The following is a 21,807-nucleotide window of genomic DNA, read 5'->3' as shown; positions in this document are numbered from 1 at the left end:
GGCGATTGCCAGGTGCCAGTGGGGAATCACCGGCTGGGACCCGGTGATTGACAGCCAAGGCCGCGAATGGTCGCGTGCCCCTTACCCGGAAATGCAAAATCATGTATATATACGTGATTTTGTGCACCTCTGCCGCCCTGTAGCAGTATTTCTGCTATAGGGCGGAGGGGAAGCAGGTAATATGTAAGTGCAATATATTTGTTTACCCTGTTTACTGGTGATCGACAGCTGAGGCCGCCAATGGCGGTGTGGGTAGGACGCACGTGCACCTCCATAATCGGAAATGCAAAATCTGTATATATGTGATTTTGCGCAGCCCTGCTGCCCTGTAGCAGTATTTCTGCTATAGCGCGGCGGGCAAGCGGTTCATAAACAGGTTTCATTACAATATCAACAATTTCAAAAGTAACATTCACAGTTAGAATTTTTTGTTCAATTGAGAAACCTTTTCCATCCTTCTCCTTCAAATCTTCCTCCTGTCACTTGGTCGAAAAACAAACATCAGTTTTACCCCACTAGCCATTATCAAATGAACGTTTTGAAACTGTAAAATATCTAATCAATTTCCACTGGCGTATGGCCAGCTAAAGTGTTGGGTGAACAATCTTTTCCAATGCTGATATTAACTCTCTCCTCAGTCCACTTGAGGAACCAATGCAGTGAATGTGTGTCACAATTTCCTAGTAAGTAGACGCAGGAGAGTTAAACTGATGTGGACATAGTGCTCAGTGAAGCAAAAGCTTCACTTAGTGATTGTGTGTTTTGAATTGTTCAGATCAACACATTTGTTCAGGCCCTAATGTCAGGAAGCGCTCAGTGGGTGTTTGGAATGTGAATTAAGCATCCCTTTTTGGCTTCTATGTGTACAGTATGCCTAAGAGTATGACAGCTGGAGTTTGATTGTTCACTGCAGGCTAAACACTTTTATTTCTTTTGTTACAAATTAACTTAACTATTTAGAATGTGGTTTTGGACAACCTTATGTTATTTGTATTCTTCCTTTCGTTTAAAAATATATAGTGAATACCATTGACCCCCAATGTAATGTGATTGTTGGCACAGATTTTAAAGTCTACTAATACAATCTTTAAATGACAATTCTAAACTTGAGAGATATTAAACAGATCTTATCTTTATTGTTCTTAAGTCCAGTTCACACTACATGCATTTCAGTTCCTTTTTTTTTCATCCAAAACGCACAGAAAGTAGGTTATATGGGTATCCATGTCGTAGTGCACATCGGTGCTTGCAGTTCCAGTGGGTTCCAGTTACAGAGAAAAAAGTAGAATGAGTTGCATTTTTCTGCTCAGAACTGTACTGGAACGCGGTAAAACCAATCAAAAATGCTCTGGAATGCACCAAAAATGCTCTGGAATGCATATCTCTATTTAAACTGAAGAAAAAGAAAGGGGAAAAAAATAACTGGAATGCATCAAAAACACACCGAAACGCATCAAAAACACATCAAAAATGCACATCCAGAACACATCTGGACTGCATTTCTATAGTTTGAACTGGCCCTTAACACCTTCCCACCCGGCCTATAGCAGATTGACGGCCGGGTGGGACACTCGCCATTGTAACTGGGTGTCATATGACTTCCTGTCAAAACGAGCAGCTGACGCAGCCACGGGGCCACTCAGGGGGACGGGACACTGCCAATGACATATCACTACACTTGCCTATTGCCAGTGTCATGTGACTGCTGTGACCAATCACAGCAGATCACATGTCAATTGTATACAATGGCTTCCTGTCATTTCATGCATTGTATACAATTATGTTGTTAGCTGTGACTGGTCAAGGCAGTCACACGATACATACAGGGCCAATCACAGCCCATCTGTATCATGTGATCAGCTTTGCCCAATCACAGCTAATCACAACAAAAGACTGAATGAATCAGTTTCATTCAGTAACAATGATTACAAATATCAATGAAATACATTGGTATTAGCAATCATAATGTGTTAAAAAAAATCCAGATCACTTGGCCAGAGTAGTTAAATGTCACTGTGGTAACATTGTATTACTTTGGTCACAGTGTTCCTAAAAATAAAATAGTAAAAAAAAAAAAAATGTAATAAAAAAAAATAAAATAATAGAAACATTTGGAAAAAAAATTTAAATTCAAGTATTATTTTTATTTTCACCAAAGAAATGTAGCAGCATACATTCCAACCTAAATTTATGAAGAAATGTTATTTATTTGTAAAATTTTATAACAGAAATTAAGAAAAGTGCATTTTTTTCAAAAGTTTCAGGTGTTTTATGTTTTATTTATCAAAAAATAAAAAAACTCAGTGGTGATTAAATACCACCAGAAGAAAGCTCTATTTGTGTGAAAATAAAATGATAAAAATTTCATATGGGTACAGCGTTGCATAACTGCGCAATTTTCATTCAAAGTGCGACAGCGCTAAAAGCTGAAAATTGTCCTGGGCAGGAAGGGGGGTAAGTGTCCAGTACTGAAGTGGTTAAACTTGGTATTTTCACAGACTGAGGCACTGAGGATTGCGCCACTCAGGCACTGAGCGCTAACACATGGGGTGCAGGGTATCCTTACCCTCCCTTTAAGCCAAAAGTTGGGCAGTCTTGAGAAAAGCTCTATGGTGTAGCACCATGGGGTGCTTATTATCTTCAAGATAGCTTAGCTTAGTCATTAAATCTCTTTTACTGGTTTACTGTGGAGCACATAATAACAATGACTATCTGTGTCAGTCCATTTAAACATAATAACAGCAAAGCAATTCTGCATTATTAGTTACTTCAGAACAGCTCACAAATATCTTCAGTGAACTTCGCATTGTTATTGTCAGCTAGCCAGCCAATTACTTTCTTCCCCCATAAACAAACGAGCATTTCTTTCAGCTCCATAGACTGATGCATCAACAAATTAAATACACTAAACAAGAATTGTTTTTAAAGAATAAGAAACTCAGTCTTTGTTTGCTGTACGGTAGAAAAAATATTGTCCTTCTTTGAAAAAATAAAAATGTTAGAATTTTTAGTGTAAGTGATGACCAATGGGATAAAGTTCTTAAGTTTAATTTCAATTTATTATTCTTCACATAGACAAGTAGGAAGGTAGCAGGGGGGCTCTGGTGACAGAAAAAAACTTAGTAATTCTCTGTTTCTGCAAAGTTAAATATAGTTAAACCATATGAGATTGAATTATTCTCTGTTTTCTCTTTCTAAGGGTGGTGGAGTTGCGGGTCCAAGGGTAAGTAGAGAGATTTCAGCATTTCTTCATGACGCAATAAAGTACATTTATTTATTTGCAAATCACTGCCTACATTTAGGCTCCATGCACACTGGCATTTTTTTAAGTTAAAAAAACGCTAGGAAAAAAGCTGGGTTAAAAACGCTGGTAATAGCAGTTTCTAGAAGCCCTTTAGTAGGGTTTTAGTATTGCTCAGAAGAGTTAGTGTTTTGTTAACATTTTTACAGTGCATGTAGAGGAAAAGAACAAAAGCTAGAAAAAAGCTGTTAGGAGAGTTTTAGTAGTATTTAGGAGCGTTTAGGGTTTTTTTTCTGCTGGAAGAAACTCTCCAAAAACAATTTTTTTCTGCTTCTAGACGCTGAAGCTCTCAAAATGCTAATAGCCTAAAGTAGTATGCATGGGCACATAGGAGAACACTATTTAGCTTCTAGGAGGAGAAAAAAATATTTAAAAAAACCACTAGTGTGCATGGAACTTTAATGTTTTATCTGCCAGTAATGCATATGATCTCTTCATACTAATATAACAGCAGAACATGCCTGGTATTTTACATTTACTTTCCAAAGTTACTATTAAATAACATAAACTTTTACTTATCCAATAAGGGTGAGCAAATCAATGTGCCAGGGAGGGGTGTTGTTAGTCCCTGGCATCCAGGGTTTTCAACACTCAGTATCCAAGGTCACTATTCTAGCATGTATTGTCATCAATCCAAGTATGACCTTCTACAAAGCCATATTTTAATCCTTGCAGAATACTGTTTTTGTGGGTTTTTCATATCATCCTTTTTTACTACACACCTCCACTCATAACTGAATATTTTCCTCAAACTACGTTAAAGCGGAACTTCACTCTCTCAGTCAACATAGACTATTTTTAATCCTTATGCTGCTAGCATTAGTAAATAGGAAAATATATCATATTTACTTGTCTTGAACTATTTTTTTAGACTTCTTCAGTTACTCCTTGGTTTCCAGGCCTAGACAAATAATGTCATATTCCAGGAGTCTTCAGGAGCGAAGGAGGGATATTCTCAGCTAAGCACACCCTCCTGTCTGCATGCCTGAGCTAAGGGAAGATAGATCCTGAGAAGTGACTGTTACATGAACCATCTACCCTTACTTTTTCAAGGGCTTTTTCTCCATGAAATCAAACATGGAGACATGGATGTGTGTATGAATTTGCTTTAAATGTTAACAATTAATTAAATAGCATGTTTGGTTTGTGGTGCAGTGTAGTTCTGCTTTAATTACACCTTCAAGAAAAGTTAATTCATTTGATTTTTTATTTTAGTCATGTCATAAGTCATTGTGTTCATGAAATTACATTTATAAGCAAAAAAAAGGCAAACAGACCCCCAAATGGTCTGTATTTTGGGGACCCTTTGAAGGGGTCTGTGTGCTGTTTTTTTTTTTTTTAGGAAGCCAGCAATTTTTATTTAGTAAATGTCACTTTTGCTTTAACACATCCTACAGCAAGAATGAAATGGGTACAGTCCTCCCCAAAATAAAAAACAAACAAACAAAATTGTGAGTGAGGTCCCACAGGAAATCCATACTTGCCCCTTAATATAAGCATGGCCTGTCTGGCAAAGAGAGGGGGTAAAGACAAGCCCCCCCCTGAATCAAACCAAGCTATGTGCTCTTAACATAGGGGACGGTGCCATGTTGATGAGTGCAATGGCCTTTTACCCACAACCGTGGTCAGTGGTTGTGGGGGTCTGTGGTTTGGGAGCTAGAATCTCCCTTTAATAATAAGAGGACCCCCAGATACCACCACCCCTACATGAATGAGTATGGGGTACATTGTACCCCTACTCATTCACCAAAATAAAAGATATAAAAGATATAACTTAGAAATAAACAAACCAGAATATTTGTAAAGTCCTGTTTTAAAAAATAAAAATCCCCCAAAAATGTTACTCATTGTACATCCGTCATCAATCAGGATGCCTGCTGCCTGCTGACTCACCAAAATAAAGACAAAAACCCTGCGCACATGATCGATCTCAATGGTACCACTAGCCAACTGTCAACTCCCTCAGCTGTCATGAGCTATGTAAAGGGAGGGTCAGGGACAATGATAACAACACTGCCCAAAAATGGGCATGTTTTTGTCTAAATATGACTATGTGACAATATTTGGGCAATGATGCAATGTTCATTCCCTGCCCATCTACTTACCTGGCCAGGGATTCTAGGTCATGTAAGCGAATGGGCTGGGAGATGTCGGTGGTTGGTAAGGATAAGGCAGGTACAAGAACTCACTGCTTTTTTAGCAACCTTTCACATCCAGAAGCTTTCATATGATATCACTGCTGTTCCGCCTCTTTGGTTATGTTGCTGGGTATTCCCAGTGATTTCAGTGTCAGTGCTGCTTCCTTAACAACAGCTGACAGTGGGATGCTGTTTTATATAAAATACCACTTCTATAATATAATTTTTGGCTCCTGCCAACCAGCGGGTTAAACAGGCTAAAGTTCAGACATGCGTCCGTATGCCTATACAGCCAAGATCGGTCCGAACTTTATTCATAAACTGTTAAACCACTTTCACCCCTTTCCTGCCCAGGACAATTTTCAGCTTTCAGCACTGTAATCCACAAACCATAGTATATATCTGAAAATTGATCAGTTCTGGTGTACTAACTGCCTCATTTCTTGAGGCCTGAAAATTTCAGGACAGTACAAATATCCCCCAAAATATCCCCCAAATGTCCAAGATATTTAGTAAGAGGCATGGCAAGGCTGTTGAAGTTGTAATTTTTTGTCCTAATCTTTTGGAAAATGAAAATATTAGAAAATGCATTTTTCAAATTTTTTTTACATACTGTCACCAGTGCAGTACAGTGTCATCATCTGGTGCGGTGGTGATCAGAGACACTGACTTGTGATAGTATGAAAAAAAATAACAATTTTTTAAAATTTTCTAAATTTTATTTAAATTTTTAATACTTTTTTTAACAAACTGACCAAAGCAACACACTTACCATAGTAACATTGTACTACTCTGGGGAAGTGATCAGGATTTATTTTTTTACACATTATGATTGCTTATAGCAGTGAATTTCATTACTATAACCAAGCATTTTACTAACTGAAATCAGTTCATTCAGTAAGTATTGTGATTAGCTGTGATTGGCCACAGCTAATCACATAGTACAGATGATCTGTGATTGGCCCTGTCTGTACCATGTGATCACTGATCAATCACAGCTCACAGCACAATTGTACACAATAAATGACATGAAGGGAAGCCATTCATTGTTTACAATTGTCATGTGATCTGCTGTGATTGGTCACAGTGATCACATGGTACCAGCAGTGGGCCAGTACCGTGATATGTTCACACAATAAACAGATGCACTAAGCAAATAGGACTTTGAATTTCACATGATTGGTTAACTGAAGTGTATAATTGAAGATGCTCAACTTCTTTTGATAAATCAGACCCAATATTTTCCTAGCTGCAGTGATATAGTATATGTTTTCAGATAATTGAACCTATACTCATTTTTGTTTTTAGGGAACACCTGGTCCACCTGGACTCCCAGGTGAGCTTGGTCGTGGTGGTCCACTGGTAAGTATCTTCTCAAGGTTCATTCCTTTGTTGATGAGCTATTTTTTCTGTTAGGCAGCCAATGGGTGAGTCAGTTTATTTCTTTCTACCAGCAGATTGAATAAAAAAAACCTAATTTTCCCATCCAAACATTCGAGGTGGATGGGGGAATCCTTCCCGCTGAGCGAATGTATTCTGAAAGTGGGGACACTTCCCCATCACCAGAATACACTGCTCAGCGCTGCAGACTAAAGCCTGCAGCACTGATCCAATATGGAAAATCCAACAGGGCGGTTGTACAGAAGTCAATCAGTAGATCAACTTAGTCATCCATCACTTTGGAGGGATTTAATCTCACTTCCTGTTTTGGCCATGGCCAAAATAAAACTGAAAGGTCATAACCCTCCCTTACTCTATCCAAAATGGGAAAAAAAGTTTTGCCTTTAGCTACACTTTCAGTTTGGCCAAAATGCATTATTACCTGGGGAAGAACCAACATTTAGCATTTACTTAACTTGCATACCCACAAGTACTGGGACTAGTAAAATTCCTTAGCTCAACCAAAATATTAGTAGCTGTTGATTTCTTGTTTTAGTGTTACTTCAATTATATGTTAGCTGCTGCATTTTGTGAAAAAAGGTAATGAAAATAAACTGGATTAGACATTGTACATTATCATTATGTAAATTCTGAAAATAAATTATATCCTTCAACATTGAAAAATCAGAAAAGAATGTTTATATAATATTAAAAAAAGAGAACACTGAAAATAGCTGTGTTATGAATGTACAATTTACATTGTTTCAGCTTACTCCGTGTGTATATTCCCATTGCAGTGCCTTAAGTGTGTCTCATAAATATGTTTCAATTGTATAGTGGCTCAATAGTAACTAATTATGAAACTGTTAGAATGAAAGAGAGAGCTCATGCACTAATTAAGGAGGAAGCCTTCCTGAACCATATAATCTACAGTATTGACAGACAAGCACAGTCTGAATGGTCACAAGAGTTCTTTTCAATGCAACATTGGGCTATTGATTCGATAATTCAATACATAGACCAAATGAATAAGTATATCAATGCTTCCAATCAGATGGCTAAGCTAATGTTGCACAAAGCTACCTGTCACAATCAAGATGTAAAGAGAATAGGGCTATAGAACCACGTGAATTGACATCATCACCATTGACTGTAATTTCAGTGTTGTAGAATACATTCATTCAGCTGATGTTGGCTACCAGCATTTATAACAGGGATACAGAATAATTCACTGCAAGAAGCTATCCCTCGTTAAAATGCAAACCGCTTCTAAATGAAAATGCATTTTGTGACATTCACAAATATATTTTTAATATTCCAGAATTTGAGAGATTTAGTTGTTACATTATATGTGAATTTTTTAACCCCCCTGAGGGTAGCAATTTTCATCTGCTTCTTCCATGGAATATTAATGGGCAGGAAATGGCACAGTAAGTTCCTAAATGCAGAAGTTTTGTGAACACATAAACACTCTTACAAATACAGTCTAATAGATGTCTGCATCATTTGAATCATTAATGTATCATGAATTTGATATTCAAAGTTTAAAAGATGGGTTTGCATTTTCTCACTAGATGCAGCTTTGTGCGGAAACACACAATTAGTGACATAAGAGTCTTTTAAACTCCCTAAATCATACCAAGCTGTATAAATAACTTCATATCTGTATTTTGTTTCAGGGCGATACTGGTTCCAGAGGTCCTCCAGGGCCTCCAGGGCCACCAGGACCTAGAGTAAGTAATCATGCATGAAGCTTTACAGAACATGTTTGACAAAGTAATAAACAAGCTATAAATGCAATGTATGCAAATGACTAACCTCAATCCCCTAACAGTTTTTTGTTTACACTTTGGTGGCCAGAAGGATACCAGACAGGATGATTTAACTGATTTATTTTTTTGCAGATGGTTATAAAGCATGAGGGCACATTGCTCATCTCTGTCTGTCCTTTGATAGCAGAAGGAGATTTTTTAATGAAAAAGTAATGTCCAATCATCAATGTTTTGTCAGGTGTTCACTGCCATATTTATTTATTTCAGGTACTTATATAGCGCCGTCAGTTTACGCAACGCTTTACATATACATTGTACATTCACATCAGTCCCTAACCCTCAAGGGGCGTACAATCATATCATATTAGTTATTGACTGGTAGTTAATGTGCTCAACTTCAAATTTCACTATGACCATGGTTGCTATTGACTGGTCAGTACATGTGAAAGTGCGCACTTGTACATGCATTTGGATCATTCTGTATTGGCTTTTATAGGCACATGGTGAGAAGGGGAGTTCCTTTTTGTAGTATACAAAATTAGCAAAATAGGTAAAGTATGCCTCTATACTACTGCAATAGAGCAGACATAAATTGTAAAGTAAAGTTACTTTTAGCTGATTAGTTAGGAATTAGCAAAACAGGTTAGTAGGCTAGTGCCAGTCAATACATGAGCTGTAAAAAGCAGATCCGATAACTCTTTAGTTCCAAGTCACACTTCATGAAGACATAACAGTGGTCACTGGGAGACTAATGTCACCGGAGTCTTCAGTGCAGGCAGGCAAATAGGAAAATACTCATGTGACCTAACATATTAGTTTTAGGAAAGGTTGTAGTAACATATAATCTTTAGTCCAGAGGCAGGTTTTGATGCATTTATTTCTAGCCTTCTTCCCTAATGCCTAGCTAATCATTGGAAGTGAATTAGGCTTTACACTTTAGATGCACATTAAGGGCAATTTCAGTAGAATATAGATTTACTACTTTAGGATGCTATCATGTTAAAATTGGTATGTGTACCCAGAAATGATAGATCAGTGTTGATGGATTCCAATGGAATGAATCTCAAACTAGCTTCTTATTTGTTGCAGTAATATCAGGGCCAAAATCACATCCCAGTTCTTTCGCTTTCCTCCCTTATTAGAAAGTCAAGCAATGTGGTTTCAATCTCCCTGAAGCATTCTTTATCATTTGAAATAAATGGAGAATTCAGATTAAAACCACTCATAGTGGCCAGGCAGGTTTGGTGAAGCTAGGAACTCAGGTGTTGAGATATTGCCCTTGTGAACCCCAGGAGATTAACAAGACAGTGAGCACATCCATCTTAAATGTAAATATGGGTCAGGTTGGATTTATTTAATCAGTCTGCAGTGCTACAGTACATAAATGACCTTGGATTTTTCATTAGACTTTGCAGTGAGATATGGTTGTTAGCTCCATTCCAACTTGGCATAGGAGGTTACCCCTTTTTGTCTGGATCATCACAGCTTGATTATCAGACCTTTCTGTAACAGTGGTCCTACTCATAGCTATACTAACTTTGGCATACCTTTTAGGAAGGAAATTTAGTCTAAAAATGTTTAATATATTCTTAAGAAATTTCTTCTTAGCCATGATGAGCAAGAAAAAACATATATTTAGGTAAAAAAAATCCCATATTTGAAAATGATTCAGCATTTAGCTGTACAGCAAACATAGGAGCAGTTTACTTCATTCACATTTTCAATCACAATTGATTTTCCTTGCATTTTATGATCGCTGTGTTTCTGAGCAAATGCAGAAATAGTCTATTTTTGCTTTCAACAGGGGACAGTTGCACTGCGAGAGGGAGATCCCCTGGTGAGTTCTGTGTGGAAAGCACTAACAACTGTGTCAATGTTCAGCATTCTTTCAATTTGTTATTTATTACGACTTATCTTTTATTTTCAGTGTCCTAACTCCTGCCCACCAGGCCGCACAGGTTATCCAGGTTTGCCTGGAATGAAGGTAAGGACATTCTTTCAACTTAAAATAGTTTGAAATTGTGATGCAAGATGAAAACATATTAAGACATTGAATAAATGAGTGACCATAAGCTATACATTTATTTAAAAAGTATCAGGTTGTATGTTTGAAAGATAAATGAGTAATGAGTATATTAGAAGAGATATGGAAGATGTGGGAGGAAGTAAGGAAGGATGGAAGGAAGTATAGACTGAAGGATGGATGGATAAAATTTTCTAATACATGTACATATGAGCTGACTTAATAAGGAATAACACAAAGTGAATCTAAGATAGTTTATTGCAATTAATCTCCATTACTCTGTAAATTGATTTGTTGCTATTAGTTACTGCACTTTCAATAATGGGGCATTAGGGGTCTGCTATGTCTTTGTTGAGGCTTCTTTTTTTGTGCAATATTAAATCATAAACAATAGCATACTTTCAATGGAAAACATGGTGATATCATTGTATTGCAGTTTAGAATAAACAAAAAATACAGATATGTAAATTAACCTTTTTTTTTTTACAAAGTAAGTTGTCTGAGCTGGCTGAATATGGTCTTGTTAATGCACTTAACCCAAATGTTATTTCAGGGAAGACGAAAGAGCAGCACATTTGGGATGACCTTAAATAATCAGTATTTTCTACTTAAAGCAAATCTAAGCTTCCTAGTTGGAGCAGACTGTCCCCTGCTCCCACATTACGGTGCTGGACCAATCTCAAAATACCAATGCTGTTGCATAAGAGGATAGGGCCTTAAAGGCACATTTTTCAGAATGTGGATCTGCATGGGCAATCTTAGAAATCAGGAAGTGAACAGTCACATGATTAATTAATGAATCATTATCATATAGACAACACATAACTATGCTAAAACACATGTATTTTTGTCTTTTATTTCAGGGTCACAAAGGTGTGAAAGGAGAAGCTGGAGAACCTGGAAAACAAGGCCATAAGGTAATAATGTCAACCACAATATATTTCAAATCTACAGAATTCTTAACAAAAAAGTTTTTAGTTCACAAAAGTCATTGAAAACAAAATACAGGCAATTAATAGGTGAAGCTCCGTGATTGCCAATGGTATTTGCATGATTTTGGCACGGGGTAGTAAATCAAACAACTAGACTTGCTAATTATTCTTGAAAATGTTTCACCACTCATCCAATAGGTTTCTCATTTATGACATATTTGCCCCCCCCAGGTCTATTAAGCCCAAATTACTTTTCCATTTAAAAATATTAAATTGCTTTAGAGAAAATTGCTTGCAGCAGACTTGTACTGATGTATGCAAAAAATAAATTGATATGTAAAATGAGTCATATGATTGATAACATGTGGAAATTCTCTAATGCCGTGGGGAAGCCAACAGGGTCTCTGGGAAAGTTGAGGATACAGGATTGCATGGATTTAGAAAATGAGATTCGCCAAGCCATAAGGATCAGTCCATATAAAATTTTTATTTGTCACAATAAAACGTCTATCAAGGGTTGACATTCAATACATTTCAGGGGTTATACAAAATTCCTCCTTCTTTAGGACTTGCGTTTATTGTGCGGATGAAATCTGGTGGTCGAATTGGTAATCCTTGGATTTAAATCTTATTAAACTGTAGTTACAGGCTCGTTCAGTTAATTTGGTATTCAGGTTGTTTGACAGCCAGATAACCTGACTGAACAAGCCTTTAACTACATTATTAAAATTGACTACAACTTACTAACAATAATTGCTTTGGCTGCTCCCCCAAGTATTGTGTTTGGAGGAAGGATCATACCAGAAAAAAATAAAAAAAATACATACATCAATACATCAAATTGGAAATTATTTCAATCTCAGACTTGGAGTTGTTTTCAGTGGTGACCAATTACAATTCTTGTTTCATTTTAAAAAAAATTAAAAGTGACACCTGATTGTTTGCCATTAGCAACACTTACAATTGCTTATACATTTCCTTTTCTCCAGATGTTATGAAGCTGTAACAAAGTTCTCACCATACTTTTTTGTTTACAGTTGCAACTTCTTGTAGACTTGCATAGGCAACCTTAGAAATTGGCTTATCACACAAATATACATAAAGTACATAATATGTGTATTACCATGGAAAAAGAAATGCATATCCTTTAAACACCCTGTTTTTTTACTGGATAAAAGAACTTAAATGATCCATTTGTCTAAGAACTATTTTTATGGAGGTTTTTTAAAAATAATTCTTAGAGATGTGCAATAAAAATCAGTTTTGTTGCGTTAGTTACATAAATCATTTACGTTTTGTCATAGTCGTTTTGTTAGAATGATTCGATGTTGGGAAAATTCGTTATTTTGGGAGAGTATATATTCGAAGTTCTGAATTGATTCATATTTTTGGAAGTTCTGTTATTCTTTTGTTATTTCAGAAGATTGGCTATATTAATTTTAACGTAATTAAATAATACATATTAATTTGTTACGTTATTAAGTTGAATACATTTCCCCATTCCCGACTGACTTTGTTGGGCCAAGCACATGCAAATGAAATGAATGGTCTCTCAAGTTCAACCGCAATACAAAAAGAATCTTGTTAGAATATTCATGCTATACTCACTAGAGTAAAAACTATTAGATCCAAATCAATTTGGATCATTTGTTATGTTCAATTATTTTGGATATTTCAAACATTAACAAAAGGCCAAAACTATTGCATCATGTCATCCAAATGAAACAAGTGAATATGAACGAATACTATTGTGATTTGGAGATTTGGATACATCTGAATATCCGAATCATGCAAACTTTCGATTCATAACAACCGAATCGCAAATGTCTAATAATTGTACTACTTTTTCAGTAACAGTGCAAAATCTTTATATTTGCACTTTCTCTAAACTTTATAGGAGCAGTTATAATTGGGATGTACACATGGTAGGGTTTATCATGAGGAGACTTACCAAGGCAGTGGTAGGTACCCAAAGTTCTGTGCTTGGAAGTAGAGATTCTCTAATGTTTAGTACATTGCCAAGCATGTTTATTTTATGCAGCAAGTAAAATAATGCAGGGATTTCGTAAGACTAATTTTATTTCTTCTTATTACAGGGAGAAGAAGGAGAGCAAGGAGTTATTGGAGAAATTGGAGCCCAAGGCCCTCCTGTAAAGTGCTTTTATTTTGGAAATTATTTTGACAGATGTATTTGCATCAAAATCTGATTTACTTATGACTGGTGACATCTAGATAATTTTATAATTGAAATAATTGAGGACATATGTCACATTTATAGTCTGGTATATCAGTAGATGTTTTTAGATCAGTATTTTATCACAATAATTTGACGGTCAAATGGTTTTTGGAATAATGTGCATAAAGATAATTTTTGTCTAAAGTTGATTTGCTTGATGGAGTAAGATTTATGCTATTATTTAAAATAAGGAAACTAGTTAGCAATTATCTGATTAGGGTTATTTAAATGTGGGTGCTCTGGTGTTGCAGCCTATGCCTCACTCCAGTGTACTATGATAGCCTGTTCATGCTCTGCCATCCTAGGCATCCTAGACTTCGCTATGTTTATTCGTATACAGTAGATGAACATGGACAAATGCACTAATGTGTGAAATTTCAAAATATAGGAGCAAATGTGCAAAATATATGTGCAAAATAAGCACCCAAAAATGGCTTCTTAGTGCTTTGAAATAAATGTCTCTATCTCCAATTATTCCTTATTCAAGATGTATCTATATAAACTTTGCCTTGAAGGTAAGCATTTTGTATTAAACAAGCATTTATTCCAGTGCACATTTAATACTGAGCAGTTGTTAATGCTATATCTCCACATTTACAGCTTTACCTTGTAAATGTGTGACCTGACATGACTCACAGGTTAACAGGGCACTTTGCCTGCAGACACTCTCTTACAAGGCAAACAAATGTCATGAATAAAGAATTGTTGTGACAGCAAAGTCATTGCAGTTCTATGTATACAAATTCCTTATAAAATACATTTTTAATATGCTACCTTTCAAGCAAAGAAAATCTTCCTGTGGCATACAATCATAAACACTGCTGTTCAACTGTATAGTTTTTGCTTACCACTAAAAATATTTAATACTACCTGCAAATGTATAACGTTGGATCATGTTGGATCACTTTTACAAATATTTAATATTACCAGCATATGTTTAACGTTGGATCATGTTTACAAGCTTCTATGTCTGTTTTATCGTAGGGATCGCAAGGTTTAAGAGGAATCACTGGTGTAATCGGACCCAAAGGGAGTAAAGTAAGCTTCAAAATATCAGCTTTGCTGGTATTCTTTCTAGACACATCTGATTTTATAAAAAAAATCTTATATTTTCATATCTTAGGTATTGGAGATGAGTAAGGAAAGGGGTTTCTCACTCGTCGTTTACATTTAAATCAAGCAAGATTTGCCAGTCAGTATCAGTATATGACGAAGAGATTCCAATTGCAAACAAGATTTGTTAATCACATTTTAAATGTGTGGACTTTGATCATAAAGGATACATATTATAAACTTCAAAAATGTTTTTAGAATGCATCTCTTACATCAAGATCCTCTCCCCCTGCTACCACTACCCCTGTCGCTTTCTTCTTGGGGTAACATCAGCATCTCAGAACAGGGGGAGGCTTTGGGAGGAAAGTCCCGCTAGTGTTGTGATTTATTTGAGCATTGATAGTGAAAAAGTAGTATAGAGGGTTTTTTTTTTATCAATGATTGCAGTACTTTCCTAAGAATGCCTTAAAAAAACCTTGTGACTGTTCTGAACTCTCCCCTTTCCCTAGTGTGCATTGAAAAGTCCCAGCATGTTCATGTGATCAGTGATTGTTATAACCCCAAGTAGATCACTAATATGTTATAGAGGTGTGTTAATAATCTTTCTTTGGTTAGCGATAGGCTGGCAGTAGAGAGGGAAGTGACTGAGAATAACAAGCAGGAAGACATGGGTCCATCCTTAAAGTAGAACTATAGGCAAAACTTTTATTTTGGATAGAGCAAGGGAGAGTTATAACCCCTGTCAGATTATCTTTCACCATCTAAGTCTTTTTGTGGAGATTTGCCCTTACTTCCTGTCCCATAGTCAAACAGGAAGTGAGAGAAAATCCCTGCAAATTAATGGAATTTTTGGGGGGACCTCCAGATCACCATAACTAGTGTGCCCATTAGAAGATTTCCATCTATTACTTTTCTGGGGACAACACAAAATTTGGGATTTTCTTTTACCTTCACTATCAATAATAATGGTAAACAGGACAAATAGAGAATATGAATCTTCTTAACAGGGGCACAGACATCAATGAAAACTGACAAGCATTCTAATCTCTCTGCACTCTATCCAAAGCAGAAAAAAAAGTTTTGCCTTCAGTTATACTTTTAACTCAGTTTTGTAACCTGTTGTGGCTAGCAAGTTCTCTCCTGACTGACTCATTGGGGTTAATTTATTAAAGGAACATAGGTTGCGCACTTTGCAAATAAAGTTGTACTTTGGAAAGAAATTTGCCCCAGAGCTTAGTGAGTGAGGTGGAGCTCTGCTGACTTCCATCATTCAGTCACATGCAAGCAAAATTACTTTTTTTTTTAATTTTCCACATTTATTAAGATCTGGGGAAAATTCCCTTGCAAATGCAACTTTCCTTGCAAAGTGAACAGCCTATATACTGTTAGCAAATCATCCACTATGTGTGACAGTTGCTTAGATTTTTTTTACCCTCATAGAACAACATGATTGGTGCAGAACTGTACAGAGATTTCAATGTGCTTGAAGATCTATGAGTGCAATAAAATGAGTTTCACAAAAGTCAGAGGCACTTTTTACAAATTATGGAAAGGGCCGTACAATTTGTTCCTTACAGGAGCATTACAAGCTATGCTGAAACTTGAATCTACCCTATATGATTACTCTAAATCCGGTCATAGATGGATGGAATCTCGGCTGGTTCAGCAGGGAATGGCCGAAATTTGATCCATCTATGGGCAGGCTGATTGTACGCAAGTCAATCCATCGACTGACTTGGGTACAACCAGCCTGTTGGATTTTTAGCATGTGATTACTACCTGTAGCTATAGCTGCTAGCAGCAATCATTGTGTTCTTTTGGCAGGGATGACTCCCCACTGGGAGAACACAATAGCTCCGCAGGAGGCACGCGCCCACCAACTCAAGGTTGCTGGAAAGAAAATTGCATAATCTATGGCTTGCCTTATATTCAAAATCAAGTAAAGCCAGCCACAGATGGATTGAATCTTGGTTGTTCCCCTCTGGCAAAACATAGTAGCTCTACGGGAGGGATTCCTCCATCAACACTGACTGTGTTGATGGGGGAATCGATGGGGGAAGGAAAGAGAATTGCATAATCTATGGGCTGCTGTAGACTGAATGTAGCAGTTTCTCACTGACGCAATAGGGCTGATATACTAAAAGATTTAAGAAAGTTTACACAACATATTGTGTGAATATTCACTTCAATTACTCAATCATGTGTAGATAAAATACTGTAAGCAGACAGGGATATTCTTTTCACATGACTGGATAATTGAAGTGAATGTTTACATGTTTATTTGTGTGAACATTCTCAAATCATTTAGTATCACATCCTCAAATCATCATTGTTAAGAAAGTTCAGAAATGTGTCCTACAGTTAAAAACTACACAACTAATTTTATTTTTAAGAAAGACAACATTTATAGAAGACTGAGAAGAATAGCTTAAGGAAACTTTATCATCTTTCCTTTACCTTTCCCTTCATTACCAGATACATCAAATTTCACAACATGATTAAGAACCTGCAGTTATGAAAAATACTTTTTTCTAGATCCATGTTATGGTTCGGATCATCTGACATTTCATCAAAGGGGATCTTATTTGCTGTATTTTTACAGAAGTTTTTTTTTAGACATGCTTATTTAGACTTTTAAACATTTACACTCTGGCTGGCTAGACCAAATGTTTGTCAGCAGAAAAATGTACAATGAAATCACTTTATATTTGCTACCTTTATATCTACTTTGTTTTTATAGTGTTATAATTTTTACTTATAAGGGTAATCGTGGAACTGATGGAGTACCTGGTCCCAGGGGAGTTGCTGGTGCAACTGTAAGTATCACCAACTATATTTATAAATCTTAAACCTAAAGTGGTTCTGTGAATTATGCTGATATGACCTGACACCTAAGCTAACTGCCAGTCATAGAAGGACAATGGGAGCAGTTGCTTTGACACATTCATTGAGGTACATGATTATCCACTGATTAGATTTTACATTTTGCTTGTTTGCTTGTTTGATTGCTGAATGGATATTCATGGGCTTTGGGGAATTTTATTAACACACATGCTGATTACAAGCATAAAAGGCAGATCTCGTCAGCCTCATAATTGGTCCATGCACAGACAGTGGTAGAATAAGGTTGAATGTGTTTAGTTAATAGATTTAAAAATATATATTTGATTTTTTTTCAGGGTGACCAAGGCCAGCGAGGTTCAATAGGAGAAGCTGGACCTAAAGGTGAAAGAGTAGGTATAATTTTAAGTACAATTGCTCTTGATTAAACATCAACCTGATTAAGACGTATTTGTGAATCATAAAGGCCCAACAGGTAGTAAAAATGTTAAGCAATGCACAACATTTTATCAACATTTGCTTTTTTTTCAAGGGAATTGCTGGACCAAGAGGAATTTCTGGAATGCCAGGATCTAAAGGTGAATCGGTATGTGAATTTTAATATCTAAATAGATTGTTATTTATGGCATTGTTATTTTATGGGCAACACACTATGCAAATTTTGTGAGATGTAACCCTGTAATGAAGTTTAACTCTACACAACCACAATCTTTCCCTTCTGTTGGTATTAGAATGTTGTTGTAATAAGAATTTTGTTTGGCTTTTCCTCTAAGTACAAAACAACTTGTGTTGAGCTTGGTAAATGTTGACCCACCAACTGGTTAGTAGTCAGTGTAAACTTCTAGATTACATAACTCATTTGTTGGCATACTATCTATTATTCCCGTACTGTATGTGGGATTTAGGTGCTTGTTACAATTGCATAAAAATAAAGTGAGTTCTTACAACTCACTTACCAATTACATTGGCTAAGCATAGTAGGATATGTGAATAAGTACTAAGAATTAGTCTATGTTTTTAGGTGAATTTGGCTTCTGGTGAGCTGGTTAATAAATAAAGTGTCACTTCTTTGCTGCAAGGACCACACCATTTTCCTGAAATCATAATTTTGTGACTTTGGTTTCCTCTCTAGATAAATAACAAACTGTACTTAGGGTGAACTGTTTACTATAATACAGGACCCCCAGATAAAAATGCATGCTGTGTCACCTTTTCTAATGGCAAAGTAGTACATGTAGAATAAATGTTGGATTAAACATGGGTGGCTGCTTTGTCTGCCTTGTCATAAACTCCTTGGCTGCCTTAAGCATCCATGTTACAATTATTTTCTCAGGTGGTATTAGGTTGCTTGAGATGGTATTACTATGTTGTCATGCTTTTGTATCCTCATTGCCACAAATAACTTCATCACTAAGATAGAAAGTGAGTGAAATTTTCTAATGAGGGTATACACAGGAATACAAATCTGAAAAAGGGTTATAACCTTTGTCTACTCTATCCAAGACTAAAAAAATGGTTTTCTGTGGAAATATACCATAAGTAGCCCAGTCACTGGTCCAATGCAATGAGTACTTGGTCCAACTGCCCATTATTAGGCAAGACTATGGTTATTGTTATCAGTCTGAAACAATTCATCTAAAGCAAGATTTATATAAGTCCAGAAATTCAACAAGAAAAGTAGGGGTCACAATTAATTGCTGTAGCAAATGTAAGGATCTAGGAATTCAAGCACATAGATAGATCTCAACAGTGGGGTTCTTAATAAACATAATAACTCAATTAGTGATTTAACGCTCCAGCATCTGACATTTTTAATGTCAACTTAGAATGGACTGCCTACATAAAAGAAAAAAATCATTATTATTATTGTGTAGATTGCTGAATGCAAAACTCAACAATATGAGTTGGCTAATTAAATGGAATGTTGGTGTACCATTCATATCAGTTATGATGACATCTTTCTACTATATTCATAAATATTTATAGTAGAGTTGGCTATTGTTGATCAAGCTCACCACCAAAGCCAACACACTTTTTTTTTTCCTTTGCTTTATTTTTGCTAATGCTTTTCATTGAATTGTAAACTATAATATATTTATAATCAATGTCACAATTGCATATATTATAATATACTGTATTAATAATTGTGTTTACAATGTTAGGTAATCATAATAGAACAAATACACAGATTCATCAGAGATCACTAAAAACATATTTTATCTTTAGGGCTTGCCAGGTGTTGATGGTCGAGATGGAATCCCTGGAATGCCAGGAGCAAAGGTAAATTGAAAAACAATAAACACACAGTGTGGTACCAGTGTTCATAATAGCTTGATGTATAGCTGGCTTATTAAGACCTAAAGCAAGCCAAGCACCAGGGGATATGTCACAATTAATGAATCAAAGTCTGAACCACTTGCATTCATGTGACAAGGTCTCTGTAAGGAAAGATTACTGCTGCGTGATGCACTACGTACAGTATATATCATCATTGCCCAAAGTAAATGGGTATGTTTGTTTATTGTTCATAACTGGAACAAAGGCAATCATATGGATATAATGAAAACAATTACGATAATACAAAAGGATTTCTTTGAAGCGTCACTTATCTCTTCAGCACTTCAATATAATCAATGATATTACTGCTACCATATATCAAATACGTGGCATTAATGTCATGAAACACATGACTTATTTTAATATCCCATTCTATAATGCTTATTTCAAATGAAATGAGTGTTATAAAGTGTGGAACATTCGATGTAGAATTCTACAAATGACAAGGTTAATGATAGCTTAGAAGTGTCACTAGTCTATGAATAGAACTTGATTGATCCTTCCCATTATTATACCATTAGAACCTATTCTGGCATTACGTGCTGATGATAATGGTTTAAAAGAGGTGTAAAGCACTTTGTTACAATGATGTTACAGCCTCATAACCAATATGACACCTAAAGCCATTACAATGATTAAATGTACATGTTTTGCTTTTATTCACTTTAATGAAACCCTAATTCTTCAAATGTGGTTTACACACTTATAAATTCTCTAATACAGGCACCCAGAGCTTTAATGCAGAAAGAAGTCAATTGGTCCTTAAATAAAAGAGCTATTGTACAGTTAGTAGTATTATAAATATATATTTGAAGAAATTATTTTTATTGCTCAGCCAGTCTTAAAGTTGACATTATTTCATATACAACTATTATATAATTATATAGATACTCTTTGAAATATATAATTATATGAAAGAAGAGTACTTATAAATGGAGAATAGTTATGTCACATTTGTGTATATAGAAATTAGTAAAGCTTTGTTACAAGATTTTTTGAACAAGCTGTATGACAGTTTTCATGATAATCAGTAAAGGTAAACTGCCTCTATAGTGAGGGCCTCTATAAATGTACAGTGCTCAGCATAAATGAGTAAGCTCCAACAGATGTGTCAGAAAACCTTTTGGTTTCATTTCAGAATCAACATTTTCTATGGAACGTTATACTACAAAATACTCCCACAAATGCAGCCCATTAATTGCAAACAAGATTTCTTAATTTGCACACTCAAAAAAATACTTTTCCTAACAAATTCATTCAAGACCATGTTGCAAAAATTAATACACCCCAAAAAAAGTCTTAGGCGCAAAGCTAACTTTTAGACAAAAAATCCCTAATTAAAAAGAATTCAACTATTGGTGAGTCTAGTTATTCATTAAACAAGTGTCCAGCAGACAGTTGATGATAAAAGGGCAATACTTAGCAAAAAAAAAAACCCTTCCTATTTCATGCTGTCAGTAATTGCACCATATGGAAGAGAAATGTCACAAGGTCTGAGAGAAAAAAGTAATTTCTTTACACAAGATAGGTGAAGGCTACAAGAAGATCAGCAAAGCTTTACTTATCAGTCAAAATACTATAGCAAAAGTGATACAAAAATTTAACAAAGATAGAACTGTAGCCATCTCACAGAGACTTCCAGGCCGTCCACAAAAGTTTACACCTCAACAGGAGTGTCTTCTGATGAGAAGGGTTGAAAAAAATTGCCATGCACTTTTCCAACATGGCAATGAAGAAGAACAGGGTGAAATTGATTCGGTGGCCAAGTATGTCGCCTGATCTGAATCCAATCGA

At 35.9% G+C, this 21,807-nt stretch overlaps 1 protein-coding gene across 2 annotated transcripts in view; it reads left to right on the top strand.

The window, feature by feature from the left end:
• COL9A1 (collagen type IX alpha 1 chain) overlaps positions 1–21,807 on the top strand; it is a 168,908-nt gene that overhangs the window by 78,757 nt on the left and 68,344 nt on the right. For both annotated transcript variants that reach the window (XM_089681329.1, XM_089681330.1), the window contains 12 exons: positions 3,200–3,223; positions 6,748–6,801; positions 8,499–8,552; positions 10,396–10,428; positions 10,519–10,575; positions 11,478–11,531; positions 13,643–13,696; positions 14,767–14,820; positions 17,598–17,651; positions 18,015–18,068; positions 18,209–18,262; positions 19,903–19,956. In XM_089681329.1, coding sequence (XP_089537455.1) covers positions 3,200–3,223; positions 6,748–6,801; positions 8,499–8,552; positions 10,396–10,428; positions 10,519–10,575; positions 11,478–11,531; positions 13,643–13,696; positions 14,767–14,820; positions 17,598–17,651; positions 18,015–18,068; positions 18,209–18,262; positions 19,903–19,956 — 600 coding nt within the window. The remainder of the gene's footprint in view (positions 1–3,199; positions 3,224–6,747; positions 6,802–8,498; positions 8,553–10,395; positions 10,429–10,518; positions 10,576–11,477; positions 11,532–13,642; positions 13,697–14,766; positions 14,821–17,597; positions 17,652–18,014; positions 18,069–18,208; positions 18,263–19,902; positions 19,957–21,807) is intronic.

This window comes from Staurois parvus, unplaced genomic scaffold (genome assembly GCF_062004578.1).
Source record: "Staurois parvus isolate SC_StPar_1 unplaced genomic scaffold, SC_StPar_1.0 ptg000264l, whole genome shotgun sequence".
NCBI classification, from domain to species: Eukaryota; Metazoa; Chordata; class Amphibia; order Anura; family Ranidae; genus Staurois; species Staurois parvus.
Note: the sequence above shows the minus strand (reverse complement) of the source record. Positions and strands in the feature narration are given on the sequence as shown.